Source organism: Schistocerca gregaria, chromosome 1 (assembly GCF_023897955.1).
Source record: "Schistocerca gregaria isolate iqSchGreg1 chromosome 1, iqSchGreg1.2, whole genome shotgun sequence".
NCBI lineage: Eukaryota > Metazoa > Arthropoda > Insecta > Orthoptera > Acrididae > Schistocerca > Schistocerca gregaria.
Genome location: NC_064920.1, coordinates 677374625 through 677396899, shown reverse-complemented (window position 1 = coordinate 677396899; position 22275 = coordinate 677374625). Strand labels below are relative to the sequence as shown.

At 45.2% G+C, this 22275-nt stretch overlaps 1 protein-coding gene across 1 annotated transcript in view; it reads left to right on the top strand.

Moving 5' to 3' along the window:
• LOC126363134 (CUB and sushi domain-containing protein 3) overlaps positions 1 to 22275 on the top strand; it is a 513579-nt gene that overhangs the window by 292351 nt on the left and 198953 nt on the right. The window contains exon 2 of the mRNA XM_050007939.1: positions 11746 to 11872. Within this exon, the coding sequence (XP_049863896.1) occupies positions 11746 to 11872 (127 nt within the window). The remainder of the gene's footprint in view (positions 1 to 11745; positions 11873 to 22275) is intronic.

The window sequence follows — 22275 nt, the reverse complement described above, 5'->3', positions numbered from 1 at the left end:
TGTAGATGCGTGGGCCTGATCGCGTAGTAGTAGTAGTAGTAGTAGTCAGGGAAAGCGTATCCAATGCTGATAACTCTTTGTTGCGCACTTATTACGGGATGTTTCATTTTCGTACTGTTAGCGACACAATAAGAGATAGGACTTGATATGAGAATATAGTTTTTGAAACGAATCAACTACACACTTAAACAGCAAGTAGTTGATAAATTTTAAATAATTTGTTCACTGTACATTGGATCAACAACTCTACCTTGTTGTCTACCTGCACGTTAGTCCCTTCTCCATATTTCCGTAGCATTACCGTAAGGTCAGGTAAATAGTACAGATGGTTAACAGTTGGGGTTTGCGTGGATTGTAGTCTCAGAATCCGGTCTCTCAGCATTGCCTACCGAACCAGCGCGTGGCTGGCGAAAGCGCCTCCTGAGCCCGGCTGCCTGTGGTCGGAGGCCCTGCTGCCAGCTATTACGGCGGCCTTGGACCTGCCGCTGGTTAGCAGCAACGCTGTGATTTTGAGGCTTGTTACGAAAGATTGTGCTCCGGGCAGCACTGTGGTAAATACTGCCGAACAACGCCAGTAGACAATGGATAGCGTCGGTTAATTTAATCACTCAGACCTTCCTTTTGCGGATGGGAAGCTTGCATGAAGTGTGCTACAGAAGCCATAAAGTCTTTTATCACAAATAAATCCTTTCATAACTTCACGTGGAGTTAAAGGTAACTCAGTGTGGTGTTTTGTGCCTGGTGATTGTGGGTTTCTTCTGAATATCAATCTAGTAACAAGAATAAGTTTTACTATGATGGAAATTTATGAATCAACATACACTACTGGCCATTAAAACTGCTACACAACGAAGATGACGTGCTACAGACGCGAAATTTAACCGACAGGAAGAGGATGCTGTGATAAGCAAATGATTAGCTTTTCAGGGCATTCACACAAGGTTGGCGCCGGTGGCGACACCCACAACGTGCTGACATGAGGAAAGTTTCCAACCGATTTCTCATACACTAACAGTAGCTGACCGGCGTTGCCTGGTGAAACGTTGCTGTGATGCCTCTTGTAAGGAGGAGAAATGCGTACCATCACGTTTACGACTTTGATAAAGGTCCGATTGTAGCCTGTCGTGATAGCGGTTTATCGTATCGCGACATTGTTGCTCGCGTTGGTCGAGATCCAATGACTGTTAGCAGAATATGGAATCGGTGTGTTCAGGAGAGTAATACAGAACGCCGTGCTGGATCCCAGCGGCCTCGTATCACTAACGGTCGAAATGACAGGCATCCTATCTGCATGCCTGTTACGGATCGTGCAGCCACGTCTTGATCCCTGAGTCAACAGATGGGGACGTTTGCAAGACAACAACCATCTGCACAAACTGCTCGACAACGTTTGCAGCAGCATGGGCTATCCTCGCGGAGACCGTGGCTGCGGTTACCCTTGACGCTGCATCACAGACAGGATGGTGTACTCAACGACGAACCTGAATCCACGAATGGAAAAACATCATTTTTTTCGGATGAATCCAGCTTCTGTTTACAGCATCATGATGGTCGCATCCGTGTTTGGCGACATCGCGGTGAACGCACATTGGAAGCGTGTATTCGTCATCGCCATACTGGCGTATCACCCGGCTTGATGGTATGGAGTGCCATTGGTTACTCGTCTCGGTCACCTCTTGTTCGCATTGACGGCACTTTGAACAGTGAACGTTACATTTCAGATGTGTTACGACCCGTGGCTCTACCCTTCATTCGATCGCTGCGAAACCCTACATTTCAGCAGGATAATGCACGACCGCATGTTGCAGGTCCTGTACCGGCCTTTCTGGATACAGGAAATGTTCGACTGCTACCCTGGCCAGCACATTCTCCAGATCTCTCACCAATTGAAAACGTCTGGTCAATGGTGGGCGAGCAACTGGCTCGTCACAATACGCCAGTCACTACTCTTGATGAACTGTGGTATCGGGTTGAAGCTCCATGGGCAGCTGTACCTGTACACGCCATCAGGCGTATCAAGGCCGTTATTATGGCCAGAGGTGGTTGTTCTGGGTATTTATTTCTCAGGATCTATCCACCCAAATTGCGTGAAAATGTAATCACATGTCAGTTCTAGTATAATATATTTGTCCAATGAATACCCGTTTATCATCTGCATTTCTTCTTGGTGTAGCAATTTTAATGGCCAGTAGTGTATTTTAGAAAGAAGCTTTTCGTATAGTAAACTGTCATTTCCATTCCCAGTTAGTTTCCAGATTCTCTTGACTGTACTAAAAAGGACACGTCTCGAGAACTCTTTCTTAATTTCATATGCTTAGCACAGTTAAGTTGCTGCACAAATACGACGAGTAACAGGATATTATTTGTCCATATCTGAATTCTCGCTTTCTGCTGCGAAGAGTGTCCTAACTGCGTCATATATATTCCGGTCCTTATTCCTGGGGTCCAGTGGCGGAGCGTGCCTTCCCCAGAAATCCATGTCGGACTGAAGGAGTTCTTAAGGCTTTGGTAGTGTGTGAGACTACATGAAACAGAAAAAAATCCATGGTACATAGAACTAGAAAAAGGAATTTTAATTTCATCAGTTAGAGATTCACAAAGCTTCAATGCTACGAGAGCTGTTCGCAAGTAAGGTCCGATCTGTCGAGAAATGAAAACCACAGTGAAAATCAAAAAGGCTTTTTTCACAACAGTTAGCCACACCTTCCAGCTACCTCTTTAAATAGTCGCCGCTCCGACTTAGATATTTGTTGTGGCACTGTACAAACTTTCCAGTACCCTCGTCACAGAAAGAATGGAAGGAGCCAATTAAGGGCTGATTCGTGGGTGATCAAATACTTCCAATCGAAAACGCTAGAGCAGCGTCCTCATTGCCCCTGCAGAATGCTGCTGAAAATTGTCTTGAAGAAAGAAACACATGAAATTTATGTTATGTGGATTGCATAGCTTCAGGCGAAATCTCTCACCAGATCCACACACTAGGCGGAAGACATTGTTGTTTTAGGCGTTTCTACTTGATCACTTTGCACTCTGAACTGAAAAGAGTGACGTGAAGCGATCGACAGGCACACTAAAGACATTTCCGAACACATCTGTGCAAAGTTCCATCGGATTTTCACAGTGGTTCCCACTTCGTGTCTAATCGGACCTTCCCTCTCGAATACGCCTCGTACATGAACGTAGAATAAATGCAGACAAAGAGAGCCGACCAGTTAATGAGCATAAACATTTCGTTATATGCTTAACAATTAGGGGCAGGCAAATGAAAACGAGACTGATGGAAAAAGAGTAAATAAACTGCTCATTATTTCAAAAGTAATCACCTGAACTGTTAATATATTTATCCCACTGTAATACAAGTCGGGTAATACTCTCGTGGAAAAATGTCTGCGGTTCTCTAGAAAACATAGTTGTACCGAGACGAGCACCTCTTCATCCTAAGCAAATCGACGGCCAAGGCCGTCTTTCTTCAGGATTCCAAAAATACGTAAATCACATGGGGAGGTTCAAATGAAATGGCTCTGAGCACTATGGGACTTAACTTCTAAGGTTATCAGTGCCATAGAACTTAGAACTACTTAAACCGAACTAACCTAAGGACATGGTTCAACCACCGAGCGAGGTGGCGCAGTGGTTAGAAACATTGGACTCGCATTCGGGAGGACGACGGTTCAATCCCGTCTCCAGCCATCCTGATTTAGGTTTTCCGTGATTTCCCTAAATCGTTTCAGGCAAATGCCGGGATGGTTCCTTTGAAAGGGCACCGCCGATTTACTTCCCAATCCTTCCCTAACCCGAGCTTGTGCTCCGTCTCTAATGACCTTGTTGTCGACGGGACGTTAAACACTAACCACCACCACCACATGGTTCAAATGGCTCTGAGCTCTATGGGACTTAACAGCTAAAGTCATCAGTCCCCTAGAACTTAGAACTACTTAAACCTAACTAACCTAAGGACATCACATACGTCCATGCCTGAGGCAGGATTCGAACCTGCGACCGTAGCGGTCGCGCGGTTCCAGACTGTAGCGCCTAGAACCGCTCGGCCACCCCAGCCGGCACGTGGGGAGGGATCGGGAGGGTGTGTAAGTGCTTCCCAGCGAAAGTCTGCAGCGTAGTCGAAACAATCTTGGCAACATGTGGACGGACGTTATCGTGCAACAGAATAATGCCGCCCGTCAACATTCGTGAGCGTTTAGGTTGGTTGATTGGTTTGGGGGATTAAAGGGACCAGACTACTACGGTCATCGGTCCCGAGCGTTTAGGTTTACTTCAGCTATTGCAAAGTTTACACATACCGCTGGTGTCCATTAATTGTGTCATTGTGTTCTAGAGAGCCAACGAGCAGCGGTACCTTGCAGTCAAAGAAAGCTCTCAAGAAAGACCGTCTATTTGCTTCACTCTGAGGGGTGCACGTCTAGGTACAACCATAGTTCCATAGGCAACCGCAAAGATATTTCCATGAAGGCCTTATCCGTCTTAACTCACAGCAGGATAAGATCAGATACTGTAGTATCCGCTAATAATTTCAATCTATCTCGACAACAAATTTTCATTCCAGTTTTTTAATGGTGTACATAATTTGGCGGATACAAGACGGATCATTATTTCACTACAAAGAACGTATTATCTCTATAAAAATATATAATTACTTATGCACTACAAAAGACTCTATACATCTGTAAACGTGTACTTCTTGACAATCATAGCGTCGCACTCAAAGATCTTACACTATGTGATCAAAAAGTATCCGGACATCCCCAAAAACATACGTTTTTCGTATTACGTGCATTACGCTGCCACCTACTGCCAGGTACTCCATATCAGCAATCTCAGTAGTCATTAGACATCGTGAGAGAACAAAACGGGGCGCTCTGCTGATCTCACGGACTTCGAAGGTGGTCAGGTGATTGGTTGTCACTTGTGTCATTCGTCTGTACACGAGATTTCGTACACGAGATTTCCACACTCCTTAACATCCTTAGGTCCATTGTTTCCGCTGTGATAGCGAAGTGGAAACGTGAAGGGACACGTACAGCACAAAAGCGTACAGGCCGACCTCTTCTGTTGACTAACAGAGACCGCCGACAGTTGGATAGGGTCGTAATGTGTAATAGGCAGACATCTGTCCGGACCATCACACAGGAATTCCAAACTGCATCAGGATCCACTGAAAGTACTATGACAGTTAGGTCGGAGGTGAGGAAACTTCATGATCGAGCAGCTGCTCATAAGCCACACAAAACATTGGACGACTGAACAGTGGAAATACTTTGTGTGGAGTGACGTATCACGGTACACAATGTAGTGATCCCATGTCAGGGTGTGGGTATGGGTAATGCCTGGTGAACGTCATCTGCCAGCGTGTGTAGTGCCAACAGTAAAATTCGGAGGCGGTGGTGTTACGATGTAGTCGTGTTTTAAATGGCGGGGGCTTGCACCCCTTGTTATTTTGCGTGTCACTATCATAGCACAAGCCTCAATTGATGTTTTAAAAGCACCTTCTTGCTTCCCGCTGCTGAAGAGCTATTCGGGGATGGCGATTGCATCTTTCAACACGATCGAGAACCTGTTCATAATGCACAGCCTGTGGCGGAGTGGTTACTCGACAGTAACATCACTGTAATGGACTGGCCTGCACAGAGTCCTGACCTGAATCCTATAGAACACCTTTGGGATGTTTTGTTGTGCTGACTTCGTGCCAGGCCTCACTGACCGTCATCGATACCTCTCCTCAGTGCAGCACTCCGTGAAGTATGGACTGCAATTCCCCAAGAAACCTTCCAGCATCTGATTGAACGTATGCCTGCGAGACTGGAAGTCGTCATCAAGGCAAAGGGTGGGCCTTCACCATATTGAATTCCTACGTTATCGAAGAAGTGCGCCACTAACTTGTAAGTCATTTCAGCGAGGTGTCCGGACACTTTTGATGACATAGTGTAGTTACTGCGTGTTACTGTTTTAAAGTCGTCACTTTCTGTATCATATTAAAGTACTCCAAGAAAATGTATTCGAAGCAAAATGTATGCCTGACATTTGGTTTCTCCTGTGTTTTCTCTTGTGCTAGTTTCAGTAATCCGTGTCCGATGTTTACTTTAACATACACAGTTATTACAAACTGTTGCACGATTTCGTAAGTCAAGATTTGTTCCAATTCTAAACATAATTAAATGATCTCGTTTCCATCATCAAAAAGAAAACAGAGCGAGATGGAGCAGTTGTTGAGACATCAGTCCCATTCGAGAAGAACCCGACCAGCTATCCAAATATAGGTTTCCAGCCGCATAATTTCGAGGTAATTGCAGGGCTGCTTCAGTTCAAAAAGACGTAGCACATCCTCCTCCCAACACCATTGTGCTGTGCTGTAATTTATAATCGCCATGTCCTTGAAACTGTGGACTGTTCGTGTGTCTGGAAGGTTGAAAGTCGAGGGTGGACTTCGATCGTACTCATTTCCCATTGCTGATTAATAGACGTTGAGTAGCTTGTTGAAATACTAGCCAAGACAACCTTAGGGAGACGTAGCAATGTCATGTCAAAAGGACCAAAACGTGCGACGGCAAGATTCACTCAGCAACAATGATTGATCTAGATGGCAGCAGTAATGAGCTAAATAACGTCACAGCAATCGAAGTTGCGTATTTATTAAAATTCGCGGTGAATGCACGTGTAAGATAAAATGAATCCGCATCTGTATCCACATTGCATCCGCTTCTGCAAGTCTTTAATCGGCTTCCGTGGATAGTGAAATGTTGCAAACCATTTCAAATCATTCGGTACGCCGAAGCTCTGAGGGCTTATCTTTTGCCCTAGAACCAACGTACAATGTCCCTTCGTTCTATCGCGTTCATAGATCGTCTGTAACGCAAATAGGCAAAAATTGTACTATTGACACTTTCCTTCGATGAGACGTTATAACTTAATCTTCCTTCCTTCTAACTTGTAGATTAGGTAATAGTATGACAAATGCATTACTCGATTATTTACACCTCTCGATGTGAAGTCATAAGACTTGTGTCCTTGTAGTTGTTCTACTCTTGGCAACACTCTGAAGCAACGTTTATTGTGAATGAATGATCAACCGGAATAGGTAAGATGTAATTCTTTACTATGGGTATAACTGTAGTATTTCCAGCTTATTACTGAAATAAACTTCAAACCTCCCCATACCTGCTTTCGTCCATATATTTAGTTACACGATACTTTTAGAAAAATTTGATTAGTTTTACCGGTGACGAGACAGCCACATTTGTTTTAAAGTTTAACATTAAAAGACACTTAATGCGATATTTGCGGTACACCTTAACTGAATAATATTTCACTGCGCTGGAGATCAAAGCTCACTACTGCCGTTACAAAGAGTCGAGGCCTGTAAAGGATAAAGAGGAAATTATGATACTAGCAGTCGACTTTGACCAGCGACATAATCGATCTGCGACAAACGATTCAAACAACATGGCGATTATAACCAACATGGTCGTATCAGTGCCCATATTTTGAAACACAAACAACGCGGACGAATTTTATTATGATAATTTACTACATAGGGAAAAAAAATAATTCGTTAAAACTATTACAACAAAACACATAGAAATAAGAGAAAGGTTTCTCGGAAAGAAACCTAACCGAGTATCGTAAATAAAGCTCTACATCTATAGAGGCGACTACGATACACAGAACGAATTAGAAACAGAATCTATAGTGAGTAAATCGAAGCTGGTGTCAGAAAATATACATTAGCTATATAGCTCAAATGGGGAGTATAATTCGCAATTACGGGTAAATGTCACCAGGCGCATTTTTTCTGGTTTCGGCAGATATTTGCAACTGGTTTTGTCGACTGCTTAGCTGGACTCAGCCCAAACAATTATTGCTCGTGACGACTTTCATGCGACGCCCTTTGTCAGCAGGGAGCGTCGGTTTATTTCCGATTATAAATAAAATTATTTGTAAATCGGACTATTACGTGCCCTTTCGACAGAGCGCTCCCAGATTCGTCTATTCCGATATCCGTTTCATCTATATGTTTTCAGAGGGACAGAAAAGCACAAAGAATAAACAGCAATGCAGCGGCGACTCAACAGCTCTGCATGCTTGGCGGCAGCAGTCAGCTCGGGTCAGGGCAGTGCTGTTGCTACCGGAGTCCAGATTACTCTTCGTGTCTTCTTGTTCCCTTTAATACATACAGATAAAGCGAATATTGGGATAGACTAATCTTGGCCTGCTCTATCGAATAAGCACGTGACATTCCACTTTAAAAATCATTTTGTTTGTAACGGGAAACAAACCGACGCATTCCGTCGACACTGGGCGTTGCATGACCGACGTGATGAGTAGTATTTGTCTGAGCTGACTCCAGCTACACAACACAAAAACAAAAACTAAATTACAAATATCTGCTGAAATATCATAACAATGGCCTGACGACTCTTAGGAGAGACACCATATATGTATATAAAGTGGGATGACGATAAAAAAAATTAGAGAAAAGATTTGTGGCACAGAAAGAAAAGTGATGCCCTACTAAGCATAATAATTGCCTCCAAAGCAAAAGAGAAGGCATTTTGTCTCTCATACACAGCAGAAATTAAAGCGTATTTTCACTCGAAACTAACGAAAATTTTTAAAAAATGGTTCAGATGGCTCTGAGTACTATGGGATTTAACACCTGAGATCATCAGTCCTCTAGACTTAGAGTTACTTAAACCTAACTGACGTAACAACATCAGACACATCCATGGCCGAGGCAGGATTCCAACCTGCGACCGTAGCAGCGCGGTTCCGGACGGAAGCGCCTAAAACCGCTCGGCCACAACTGCCGGCCTAAGAACAATATTACAACCATCAGAGCTATAAACAAATGGAATTCAAAATAGGCACCAAGAAGTGACATCACAATAGTCATTACCATTACATTACTGGTCATAGTCGACGGTTAATATCGTCAATTGCTCTTCCCTCGGTATTAATCCTTTCAGGGTTAAAATGCATTAAGCAAATATTTGAAAAATGAGGTCAGTACCCTTCTTCCTTTGCGACGAATACTAAATTTTCACTACCAAAAAAATTTGGGCTGACCGATTTTGAAAATCTATGAAGTGGGGTAGATATTCCCGATAAACCGAACTACACTCCTGGAAATTGAAATAAGAACACCGTGAATTCATTGTCCCAGGAAGGGGAAACTTTATTGACACATTCCTGGGGTCAGATACATCACATGATCACACTGACTGAACCACAGGCACATAGACACAGGCAACAGAGCATGCACAATGTCGGCACTAGTACAGTGTATATCCACCTTTCGCAGCAATGCAGGCTGCTATTCTCCCATGGAGACGATCGTAGAGATGCTGGATGTAGTCCTGTGGAACGGCTTGCCATGCCATTTCCACCTGGCGCCTCAGTTGGACCAGCGTTCGTGCTGACGTGCAGACCGCGTGAGACGACGCTTCATCCAGTCCCAAACATGCTCAATGGGGGACACATCCGGAGATCTTGCTGGCCAGGGTAGTTGACTTACACCTTCTAGAGCACGTTGGGTGGCACGGGATACATGTGGACGTGCATTGTCCTGTTGGAACAGCAAGTTCCCTTGCCGGTCTAGGAATGGTAGAACGATGGGTTCGATGACTGTTTGGATGTACCGTGCACTATTCAGTGTCCCCTCGACGATCACCAGAGGTGTACGGCCAGTGTAGGAGATCGCTCCCCACACCATGATGCTGGGTGTTGGCCCTGTGTGCCTCGGTCGTATGCAGTCCTGATTGTGGCGCTCACCTGCACGGCGCCAAACACGCATACGACCATCATTGGCACCAAGGCAGAAGCGACTCTCATCGCTGAAGACGACACGTTTCCATTCGTCCCTCCATTCACGCCTGTCGCGACACCACTGGAGGCGGGCTCGACGATGTTGCGGCGTGAGCAGAAGACGGCCTAACGGTGTGCGGGACCGTAGCCCAGCTTCATGGAGACGGTTGCGAATGGTCCTCGCCGATACCCCAGGAGCAACAGTGTCCCTAATTTGCTGGGAAGTGGCGGTGCGGTCCCCTACGGCAGTGCGTAGGATCCTACGGTCTTGGCGTGCATCCGTGCGTCACTGCGGTCCAGTCCCAGGTCGACGGGCACGTGCACCTTCCGCCGACCACTGGCGACAACATCGATGTACTGTGGAGACCTCACGCCCCACGTGTTGAGCAATTCGGCAGTACGTCCAACCGGCCTCCCGCATGCCCACTATACGCCCTCGCTCAAAGTCCGTCAACTGCACATACGGTTCACGTCCACGCTGTCGCGGCATGCTACCAATGTTAAAGACTGCGATGGAGCTCCGTATGCCACGGCAAACTGGCTGACACTGACGGCGGCGGTGCACAAATGCTGCGCAGCTAGCGCCATTCGACGGCCAATACCGCGGTTCCTGGTGTGTCCGCTGTGCCGTGCGTGTGATCATTGCTTGTACAGCCCTCTTGCAGTGTCCGGAGCAAGTATGGTAGTTCTGACACACCGGTGTCAATGTGTTCTTTTTTCCATTTCCAGGAGTGTATATTCACGTTGCCATGTGAACCTAGGGTTTTTAGAAGTAAATTTTAAATTATAGAACGGTTTTGGTCAGGATGGCAGTTCTGGAAAATGTATACCAAATCAGTACGAAAACATAGTTATTCTCCTGACAATGAAAAACGTAAAATATTGCATACAAGATTTCGACATAACATTTGAAGATAGCTTTGGCGTACCACACACCAATGTTTTCCACATTTTATGAAGTATTCTGGGGCATGTGTGTCCGACTATGAACAAATTATGTACAAATCAGAGGAATTCCTGAGGTGTTTACTAATGTTTCAAAACAATGTATGTCATGTATAAGAAAAGAAAATCAGTTACTTCAGATATTCTTAGAATAGAGAAGATGGTAATTTGATCTGATTTTTGTGAAACAGACGCACTATAAACACACGCCGCTCGATTAGATTACTCAGTGCCCGCTATATATCCACCCAATTATCCAGTTTCTTTCGCGTTGCTCCGAAGGCATCTTCCTACATTCTAGCACTACACAGGTATGAGATACAAACGCCCCAGCCCTGATAATACGAAATGGTTACTGTTGTTGTTTTGGTTTCAGTCCAGAGACTGGTTTGATACAGCTGTCCATTCACCTCTATCCTGTGCTTGCCTCTTCATTTCCGAGTAGCTACTGCAACCTGTATCTTTCTGAATCTGCTTTGCGTATTCATCTCTTGGTCTCCCTCTATGATTTTTACCCTCCACGCCTCCCTCCAACACTAAATTGTCGATCTCCTGATGCCTCATAATGTGTCCTACCAATCGATTCCTTCTTATAGCCAAGTTGTGCCACAAATTCCTCTTCTCGCCAGTCCTATTCAGTACCTCATCATCAGTTGGTGATCTACCAATCTAATCTTGAGTATTCTTCCGTAGCACCACGTTTCGAAAGCTTCTAACCTCTTCTTGTCTAAACTATTTATAGTCCCTGTTTCACTCCCGTGCATGTCTACAGTCCATACAAATACTTTCACAAAAGAGTTCCTGAGACTTAAATCTATTTGTGTGTCTTAAATCTTAGAGTCTTAAATCTGACACACAAGAACCATTCGTACAGAGTAGTTATTTCTGAAGTGGTGTAGAGAATGTTGGCTGTTATGTGGGCCAGTAGAGCGCCTGTTACAGCCCGCGACACGTGCTGACGCGTTGCTGTTGTTGGTGTTGCAGGCGACGGCGGCCCTCGCTGCGGCCACCCGGCGGTGCCGCTGAACGCGCGGGTCGTTCTCAGCAGCGGAGGCCTGGCGCCAGGCACCACCGCCTCCTACTCCTGCGACTCCGGATACGAGCTCTTCGGGTAAGTGAGCGCGCGCTCTGCTCACGCCGAGAGGACGTCCCTCACAAATAAAAGTGCACTATCATCACCCGTCTGCCAGGACCAGTCAAGTAACGCCATTTTGTTTGGGTTTCTGTGGCAACGTCTCACTGTTGCCGCAGCTACGGCTTTCGGCCAGTGTTGGGGCTGTCGTTTACGTTTCGCGATTGAAACATGAAAACAGCGCTGTTAGCTGTCTTGGAAGTTTTCTTGCCGTATGCAGTACAGTGCCTGCGGCACTGTGGCCCGTCCACTTGCTGTTCTTCATCTCGGTACAGCGCTAATGCATGCAAGGCTTGCGCTTGTATATTGGTAGCAACCAATTGGAGACAAGGGTTTGTGAGAAAATGAGTTGGACAGAAAATAAGTATATACGAAGGGCTTTTTACACACACGTTTTTGAACGGATAGCTACGTATAAGATCTAAATAAAGATCAGAATACGATATTTCATCTGTGCTGACGGACGCACAAGACTTATTCGCGTTGTGTAGACTGCCCTGTCTTTAACTTTTACTCTTGCGGCATATTGACGATTCTATTATCGATATATAGAGCAATTAGTTTTGTAAAGGCCTCGTCGCTCCTGCTGGGGAGGCTGAGTTGCCACTGTTGTTACGGTAGGGCGAGTTTGTGAGTTCGTGAAACGGCTTCTGGTGCAGTACACCGCTAAAACAATTTCCCCCTCCCACTACTACTCAGATATGCCCCAGGGTCAGGTAACAGGATAGGAAAACGAAGGTTCTGCAAAAATAACAAATTAGTAACAAAGTCACGTAAATGAGTCGAAAGGGTTTACTTATCTTTGTGTATTGTAAACTATTGATGTCTGCAATACTACATATACACACATCAAATAAAGTTTTGCATCACCCCGGCTCCCCGAACTCCTGAAGCGAGACGTTGACTGTGGATATTGTATCACAGACGCAGTCCCTTTGACTGTTCAGAGATGTCACTAAACACGCCCAAACGTGTAAACAACCATGCATGAATAGCGCCTATTAGACGGAGGGGTCCGACAGGCGATCAGTTCCAGTCATTCCACCAGGAAGGAGGTACACGGCTCATGTTGTATGTACTTCAACCATGCCTAGACGATCAATAGCGCGGTTCCATCACGTCCGCATTGTTATTTTGTGCCAGGAAGGGCTCTCAACAAGGGAAGTGTCCAAGCGTCTCGGAGTGAACCAAATCGATGTTGTTTGGACATGGAGGAGATGCAGAGAGACAGGAACTGTCGATGACATTCCTCGCTCAGTCCACCCAAGGGCTACTACTGCAGCAGCTACCCATGGAATATGTCTTGGAGGAACCCCGACAGCAACGCCACCATGTTGAATAATGCTTTTCGTGCAGGCACAGGACGTCGTGTTTCGACTCAAACTGCGCGCAATAGGCTGCATGATGCGCAACTTCACTTCCGACGTCCATTGCGAGGTCCATCTTTGCAACCACGACACCATGCAGTGCGATACAGATGGGCCCAACAACATGTCGGATGGACGGCTGAGGATTGGCATCACGTTCTCTTCACCGATGAGTGTCGCATATGCCTTCAACCAGACGATTGTCGTAGACGTGATTGGAGGCAACCCGGTCAGGCTGAACGCCTTAGACACACTGTCCAGCGAGTGCAGCAAGATGTATCTTCCCTGCTGTTTTGGGGTGGCATTATGTAGGGCCGACGTACGCCGCTGGTGACCAGGGAAGGCGCCGTAACGGCTATACGATACCTGAATGCCATCCTCCAACCGATAGTGCAACCGTATTGGAAGCATATTGGCGAGGCATTCGTCTTCATGGACGACAATTCTCGCCCCCATCGTGCACATCTTGTGAATCACTTTCTTCAGAATAACGACGTCCCTCGACTAGAGAGGCCAGCATGTCCTGCAGGTACGAACCCTATCGAACATGCCTGGGATAGATTGAAAAGGGCTGTTTATGGACGATGTGACCCACCAATCATTCTAAGCCGAATCGCCAATGAAGAGTGGGACAATCTGGACCAACAGTGCCTTGACGAACTTGTGGATAGTATGCCGCGACGAGTACAGGCATGCATCAATGCAAGAGGACGTGCTGCTCGGTATTAGAGGTACCGGTGTGTAAGCAATCTTGACCACCAGCTCTGAAGGTCTCGCTGTATGGTGGTACAACATCGAATGTGTGGTTTTCATGAGCAATAAAATGGTTCGAAATCATGTTTATGTTTATCTCTATTCCAATTTTCTGTACAGGTTACGGATCTCTTGGAACCGAGGTGATACAAAGCTCTTTTTGATGTATGTAATATAACACAAAAGGGACTTTCAATGACTCGGTGCAAATAATCGTAGGTAAACTTCAGAGGAAACGCAGTTTTCAAAAACTGTCCGTTCATTAGACAACGTTCTCTATATAAGTCAGCTGTGGACGATGATCTTCAACCAAGTTGGCGAGAGCTGCTCTTCTGTTTTCCGAGTAGTCTTCTGTCCGTTGTCGTTCGGTCATTGGCGGATTGTACGCGGCAGGCAATTGGCCGAGGCGAAGTCGATATCTTCATCCGAGGCGCCGTCCGAGGCGCTGGCGGAAGTCGCGCAAGTGGCGAGCCTCTAAGGCACTGGCACCAGCTCACATCTTTGCGCCTGTGGTTCTCTTTCCCTGACAGTGTCTTGTTCGGGTGACACAGCAATTTGTATGATGAAATATTACTAATTTTTTTCTTAACTGTGAAATGTTGTGTTGGTGACTGACAGCAATTAATTATTCGCGTTTTATGGACGGCCCATTATTGATTTCCTACTTATGCTGCATTTTGGCGTTCCTATTATAGATGTGTATAGGCTGTTTGGCGTTTCATATGTTGAAACAGTCATTACAATCTTTCTTTCTTTTTTCACTGGTGCCATGTCGCGCGCTGACGCAAGGTCGGCATTGTTAGGAACCGATTTGGCTACGTTAGTGGAAAGGGGTGGCCGGATGCCGTTCCTGCCGCCACCCCGTATCCCCCAGGACGGAAGTAGTGTACCCCTACAATCTGCATCGAGTGTAATGAATGGAATAGTGCGAACATGTTCAGATGTCAGCGAGTCGTGTAACTGAGGCGGAACGTGGGGACCAGACCGGTGTTCACCTAGCGGGATGTGGAAAACCGCCTAAAAATCACATCCAGGCTGGCAGGCACACCGGGCCCTCGTCGTTAATCCGCCGAGCGGATTCGATCCGGGGCCGGCGCGCATACCCGAATCCAGGAAGCGGCGCTTTAGCGCTATTTTTTTTAAATCTCGTTTTGTTAAATTTTGTTAGTTGCATCTGCTCGGGCCGGACGTCGTAGGACATCCATTTAAGTTTGCTGTTGATCGATTAACTCAGTTTTTTTTTAATTACAGAGGTATCTGACCCTCTGACCGAACACGTTGAGCTACCGTGCCGGCAGCCCTCGGCTTCGCTGGCAGGTGAAACAGTCATTACAATGTCTATCTAAATTACGGAAATTTGTTTTGTGACAATCAGTCTGAGCTCGTTTTGTATTATCGAGAAACAGGGCAGAGAGCGCCACGGACATGATATGTTGATGGGGCGGCAATCAGTGAAACGAAGGCATTTTTCGTTATGATAGGATCTCGTGAAATCTGAATCACTACCTTCTTCTCTGAAAGCGAAAATATTTTGTTGACGCCAACCTTCATAAGAAGAAATGATTATCGCAAAGAAAATAAGAGAAATCAGAGCTCGCGAGGAAAAATTTAAGTTTTCATTTCTCCCATGCGCCGGTCGAGAGTGAAACGGTAGAAAAAGAGTACGAAGGTGGTTCGTTGAACTATCTGCCAACCACTTCAGTGTGAATTGCTGTGTAATTATTTATGTACGTGTAGATGTTCTTCGAATTTATAACTGCAGTCTGATTTCTGTACAAGTTGTAAATAACGTTTCGCTTCCTGTACAAATGCTATAAACGTAGGTTTGTCTTATTTCAACCTATCTTCTGAGCTAAGTCTTATTGTCAGCACTGCCCTCTGTGTCCCCACATTTCTCCGGAACGCAAACTCATCCTCCGCAAAGTCTGCCTATTATTAATCTGCCCATCATGTGGAAATAATTCGTGTCAATATTTTTTTGCCGTGATCTGTTAAACCGGTGCTTCGGTAGCACATACACCTGTCAGCACCTGCGTTCTTTGGAATGGGATTATTATATTTTTCCTTAAGTCAGAGGGTATTTCGCCTGTGTCATAGAACTTGTCATATTAGATGGACTTGTTTTGTCATGGCTAGCTGTCCCAAGGATAAATGAGTGATGGTGTTACACAAACTCATAGGTATCAAGAAATATGAGATAATGTGGGGAGCGAGCGACAGAGAGAGAGAGAGAGAGAGAGAGAGAGAGAGAGAGAGAGAGAGAGAGAGAGAGAGAGAGACAGAGAGACAGAGAGATACTGAAAGTCATGATTCGCCGGCAGTAGAAGTTTCTAGCTGTTATCGGAACGACACCTTAATTGATCTCTAAGATCGGCGACTATCATCGATAGGTGACACCATCGTTAAATCTGTACTTGTAGTACCGCAGACCAAGAGTAATAAAACAAACTAAATAATTTCTCTATTCTTCTGACGCTTCAATACTCAGTGAGTGTTTGAATCAACATGACTCCTAAATTGTAGGTCTATGTGGCTTGACGGCAGACTATAACAATCGCGGAAGCGCGCGTTGTGTTGTCGAAGTCCAGCTAAAACGCGAACGATGACTGTTCTCTATGGGTAGTGTTTGAAGACTCCTATCTACAGAAAAACAGTCTACTAACCCAAGTGAAGCAAATTCAGGTGATAAGCTGAACTGGGTCTCTTTTCAGCAACTTCTGAAGGAACCGCTCTGTGATGTAAAGTTGGTAGTGCCCAGAGACTTTGCTTACGTCCAGTTCCACCTGGGTGGGGAATTACTGTGCATGAACGCCGGGTTCTTTTGCAAAAGGGTTCCGTTTTAATGGAAATCGCAACCGTGACCGTGACAATAACTGGTTACTTACACTTACACTGAAGTGACTAAAGCCGTCGAATATCTTCTAACATCGTGTCTGACCCACTTTTGCCTGGCGTAGTGCAGCGACCCAACTTGGCATGCGCTCAAAATGTTGTTGGAAGTCCCGTGCAGAAACATTGAGCCATGCTACCTCTATAGCAGCCCATAATTGCGTTAGTTGTGCCGGTGCAGGATTTTGTGCACAAAGTGGCCTCTCGATTATGTCCCATGAATATTTATGTCGGGCGATGTGGGTGGCCAAATCATTCACTCGAATTGTCCAGATTGTGCTTCAAACATGTCGAGAAGAATTGTGACTCAGTGACATGGCGCGTCGTCAGCCATTAAAATTTTATCTTTGTTTGGTAATATGAAGGCCATAAAGGGCTGCAAATGGTGTGCAAGTAGCCGAAAATAACGATATCCAGTCAATGATCAGTTCATTTGGGCAGAGAACGCAGTCCACCCCATGTAAACAAAGCCCACACCATTATGGAGCCACCAAAAGCTTGCACAATATCTTGTTGACTACTAGGGTCCATGGTTTCGTGGAGTCTGCGACACACTCGAAACCTACCATCAGTTCATAGCAACTGAAATTTGGTCTCATCTCACCATGCTACCTTTATCTAGTCGTCTAGAGTCCAACCGATTTGTTCACGAGCCAAGGAGGGTCGCAGCAGGCGCCGTCGTGCTGTTAGCGAAGGCACTAGTGTCGGTCGTTTGCTGCCATAGCCTATTAATGCCGAATTCCGCTGCACTGTCCTAACGGATGCGTTCGTCGTACGTCCCACATTGATTTCTGCGGTCGTTTCACGCAGTGTTGCTAGTCTGTTAGCACTGACAACTTCATGCAAACGCCGCTGCTCTCGGTCGTTAAGCGAAGGCCGTCGGCCACCGTGTTGTCAGTGATGAGAGGAAATGCCTGTAATTTGGTATTCGCGGTATTGTCGGCTCCCTCTTAACACTGTGTATCTCGGAATATTGAATTACCTATCGATTTCCGAAACGCTGTGTCCCACTCCGCTTTCAAACTCTCTTATTTCCCGCCGTGCGGCCATAATCACGTCAGAAGCCTTTTCTCATCCATCACCTATGTACAAATGACAGCTCCGTCGATGCACTGCCATTTTGTACCTGGTGATACGATCACTGTCGGTACGTGTACATATCTCTATTCCACGACTTTTATCACTTCAGTGTAATAACAGAGCTGGAAAAATCGGGGAAAATAATTTAATACCCGAGGAACATCATTACGTTATTGTCATCTCTCGATTACTTAGATCACGTTTATAAAACTAATATTCAAACTTAAATACTTGATAACTACCTCCTTTTGTATGTGAATTTTATCTTAGGTCCCTTCATTTGCTTGTTTTTACGCGATTGTTCATAATAAACATGATATCGTCACCTACTCTGCGTGTGGCATCACGGGGGGTGTACAGAAACAGGTTTCAGCTTCCATGCGGGAACGCTGACCCGCGTGTGAGGGAGCCCGACTTGCGACTTTCGATAGAATTCATGTCCATGCGTTCATATATGTAACGAGTCCGATAAAAGGTCGAAAAAACAGTGTTTAGATTAAATAGCAAAACCCTTTTATATCAACTCCTACCGCCGAAGGAAGATGATTAACTGATCGATTCTTGTGTAGGCAATAAGTCTACATATGCTGTTTCTCAGATTCTACTCTTAGCGTAGATTCCCACATGAAGAGAGTGCTTCTACACCCGTAAGGTCAACTGCGATAATGGATGGTAGTATAAATGGTCCCAACAGCGTACAAGGCTTCTTTTTGGTTTTTTAACTCATGATTTTCCGTATGTTCCTTTCTATTCATCGACTCTGCGGAGATCCTCCTTACTCATTATCCAACACGCAATTTTCAACAACTTCTGCAGCATTACATTTCAAACTCTTCGATTCTCTTCTTTTCGAGTTTTCCTACAGTCCGTGATACGATATCATGCTAAACTGTCCTCCAGACGAACATTCTCAGAAATTTCTTCTATAGATTAAGATCGATGTTTGATATCAACAGAGCCCTAGTTCGCCAATAATGCTCGCCTTGTCCGCTTTTTTCCCCTCCTTGCTTCGTCCGTCGTGTTTCATTTTGCTTTCAAGGTAGCAAAATACTTTCACTTCGTCTGCTCCCTGCTCACCAACTTCTGGTACTTCTCATTACTTTCGCCTTTCTTCGTTTTACTCTCAATCCACATTCTATACTCATTACACTAATCATGTAATTCAGAAGGGCCTGTAATTCTTCTTCAACTTCGCTGAGGATAGCAGTGTCGTCAGCGAATCTTATCATTGATTTCCTTCCACCCTGACTTTTAATCCGACTGTTGAACCTGTCTTATATTTCCGCCAACAAGTCTTCGATGTATAGATTAAACAGTAGGAGTGAAAGGTTGCACCCCTCTTTTACACTCTTTTCAATCCGAGCACTTCATTCTTGGTCTTCTAGTCTTTGTACATATTGCATATTATACTTCTTCCCTACAGCTTGCTACTATTTTTCTCAGAATTTCGAACATCCTCCAGCGTTTTACATCGTTGAACCAAAAAAGCTAACAAATCCTATGAACATGTTTAGATTTTTCTTCAGTCTTGATTCCATTACCAAGCGCAACGTCAGGACTGCTTCTCTGGTGTCCTTTCCAAACTGACCGTCATCTGACATGTCATTAATTTTCTTTTGCATTCTCCTGTAAATTATTCTTGTCAATAACTTGGATGCATGAGCTGTTAAGGTTATCCTGCTTAATTTCTCGTACTTAATCTGCCCCTTGCAGTCTTCAGGATTGTGTGGCTCCTGGAACCGCGCGACCGCTACAGTCGCAGGTTCGAATCCTGCCCCGGGCAATGATGTGTGTGATGTCCTTAGGTAAGTTAGGTTTAATTAGTTCTAAGTTCTAGGTGACTGATGACCTCTGAAGTTAAGTCGCTTAGTGCTCAGAGCCATTTTTGATTGTGTGGCTGATATTTTTCCGAGAGTCTGATGGCATATGTCCAAACTCATAGATTCTGCACACTAACTTGAATAGTCGCTTGGTTGCCACTCCCCCACCCCCATTATTTCAGGAATCGTGCAGTAATGTTACGTATCCCTTCTTCATTATTTTATCGCAATTCTTCTGAAGTTCTATTAAACTCTCGTTCTAGTACTGAATCCCCTGTGTCTTCTACGTAGACTCTCATTCCTTCTTTGTTTTTAATTCCACCGAATACTGTTTTGACTTCTCTACATGCCGAATCAGTCGTTCCAATTGCCACTTCTTTTTCAGTTCATTTACATTTTTATGCTGTCTTTTCGCCTTGGCTTCCGTGCCTCCCTACTTATTTCGTTACCAATAGTAACTGAGTTAAATATTTGTGTTCCTAAATTTCAATACATGTATTCTTCCTTGTATTAGTATTTTTGTATATATGCTCATACGATTTCCTGTCATTTTACGTCTTTATTTTACCTCATATCTATCTTCAATGCTTATTGAGATTTAAGAAGGCTGTTCAAAAAGTATCCGACTCTTATTTATAAAATCTCTCTTTATTCCGATACAATAGTTTGAGACTAGTCACCTTCAGAGTAGTCTCCTTCAGCCTCTACACACCTCTTCCAACGGCGCTGCCACTACTGGAAGCATCTCTGGCAAGCCTCTTTTGGTATGGCGGCAGCTGCTCCGTCGAATTCTGCATAATGTCTTCCCTGTTCTGAGATCTGGTCCCTTCCAGAGTCTTTTTCAGTTTAGGGAAAATAAAGACGTCACTTGGTGCTGGGCAAGCACGTTGAGTTGAGAATGATTAACGGGTGCGTTACCCTGGTGAAGGAACCAGCTGCCCGCTGCTCACAAGTCCGGCCGTTTGCGTCTCACTACTTCAGGAAGGCGATGCAGAATCTCTTCCTAGTATGCCTTATTGACATTAATGCCTCCTACAGCGCACTCGTGATGGATCACGCCATTGGTGTTAAAAAAAGCGGCAAGCATGACTTTCACATTGCCGCGGACCCGTCTCGCTTTTTTGCGTCTCGGTTTCCGTTGTGATGACTGGAACTTTGTTTCTGGGTCGTACCCATAAAACCAGGACTCATCATCAGCGATCACGGTGTTAAGAAAGTTGGGATAGCCTGTGCGACCTCCGAAAGAAGCTGCTCAGTTATTAACAACATTGGCACAAATTTTGCTGAGATCCTCCTAAGGTCCAAATGTATCGTTAAAATGGAATTGCCGTCTGCTGTGGCCGAGTGGTTCTAGGCGCTTCAGTTCGGAACGACGCTGCTGCTACGGTCGCAGGTTCAAATCCTGCCTCGGGCGTGGATCTGTGTGACGTCCTTAGTTTAGTTAGGTTTAAGTAGTTCTAAGTCTAGGGGACTGATGACCTCAGATGTTAAGTTCCACACTGCTTAGAGCCACTTTTTCAAAATGAAGTGAATGGATCCAATACTAATTTTGACCTCGTCTGGAAGTTCTCCGATCTTCGTCCTTCCTCCATCACCTTGGTCCTCACGTGATCAATAACAACCTCATTTGTGGATGTTGGGGGCGTAGCTGAACGTGCTTCGCTCTTGACTTATGAGCGGCCATCTTTGAAGCGGTTGAACCACTCCTTTATCTGTGTGGTACCCAATGCTTCGTCCCCAAACACTTCTCGCATCTTGCAGATTGTTTCAGCTTTTGTATCACCAAGCGTAAAATAAAATTTGTTGCAATAACGTTGTTCCACTTTTTCTATCATTTTTCGTACAGCACAAAATACGACGACAGCCACTTACACAGGTTCACTTGTCAACGGCTAGCTAGCGACCTCATGTTTCCGCAGTTGTCAAAAAAGCCTAGCACTACGTATGCGTACAACGTAGAGAGAGAGCACGTCCATCACCGTTCTTAGTTTCAACAGTAAAAAATACGCTCGGATACTTTTTGAACAGTCCTCGTACATTAATATGTTTCACTATATAATTAAAAAACTGCCACTGTAAAGCAGCGACTTCCATAACTAATTAAAACCTGCTGCAGTAGCCGGCCGTGGTGGCCGTGCGGTTCTAGGCGCTTCAGTCCGGAACCGCGTGACTGCTGCGGTCGCAGGTTCGAATCCTGCCTCAGGCATGGATGTGTGTGATGTGCTTAGGTTAGATAGGTTTAAGTAGTTCTAAGTTCTAGGGGACTGATTACCTAAGATGTTAAATCCCATAGTGCTCAGAGCCATTTGAACCTGCTGCAGTCGCAGGTTCGAAAATGGTTCAAATGGCTCGGAGCACTATGGGACTGAAGTCATCAACCCCCTAGAACTTAGAACTACTTAAATGTAACTAACCTAAGGACATCACACACATCCATGCCCGATTCGAACCTGCGACCGTAGCGGTCGCGCGG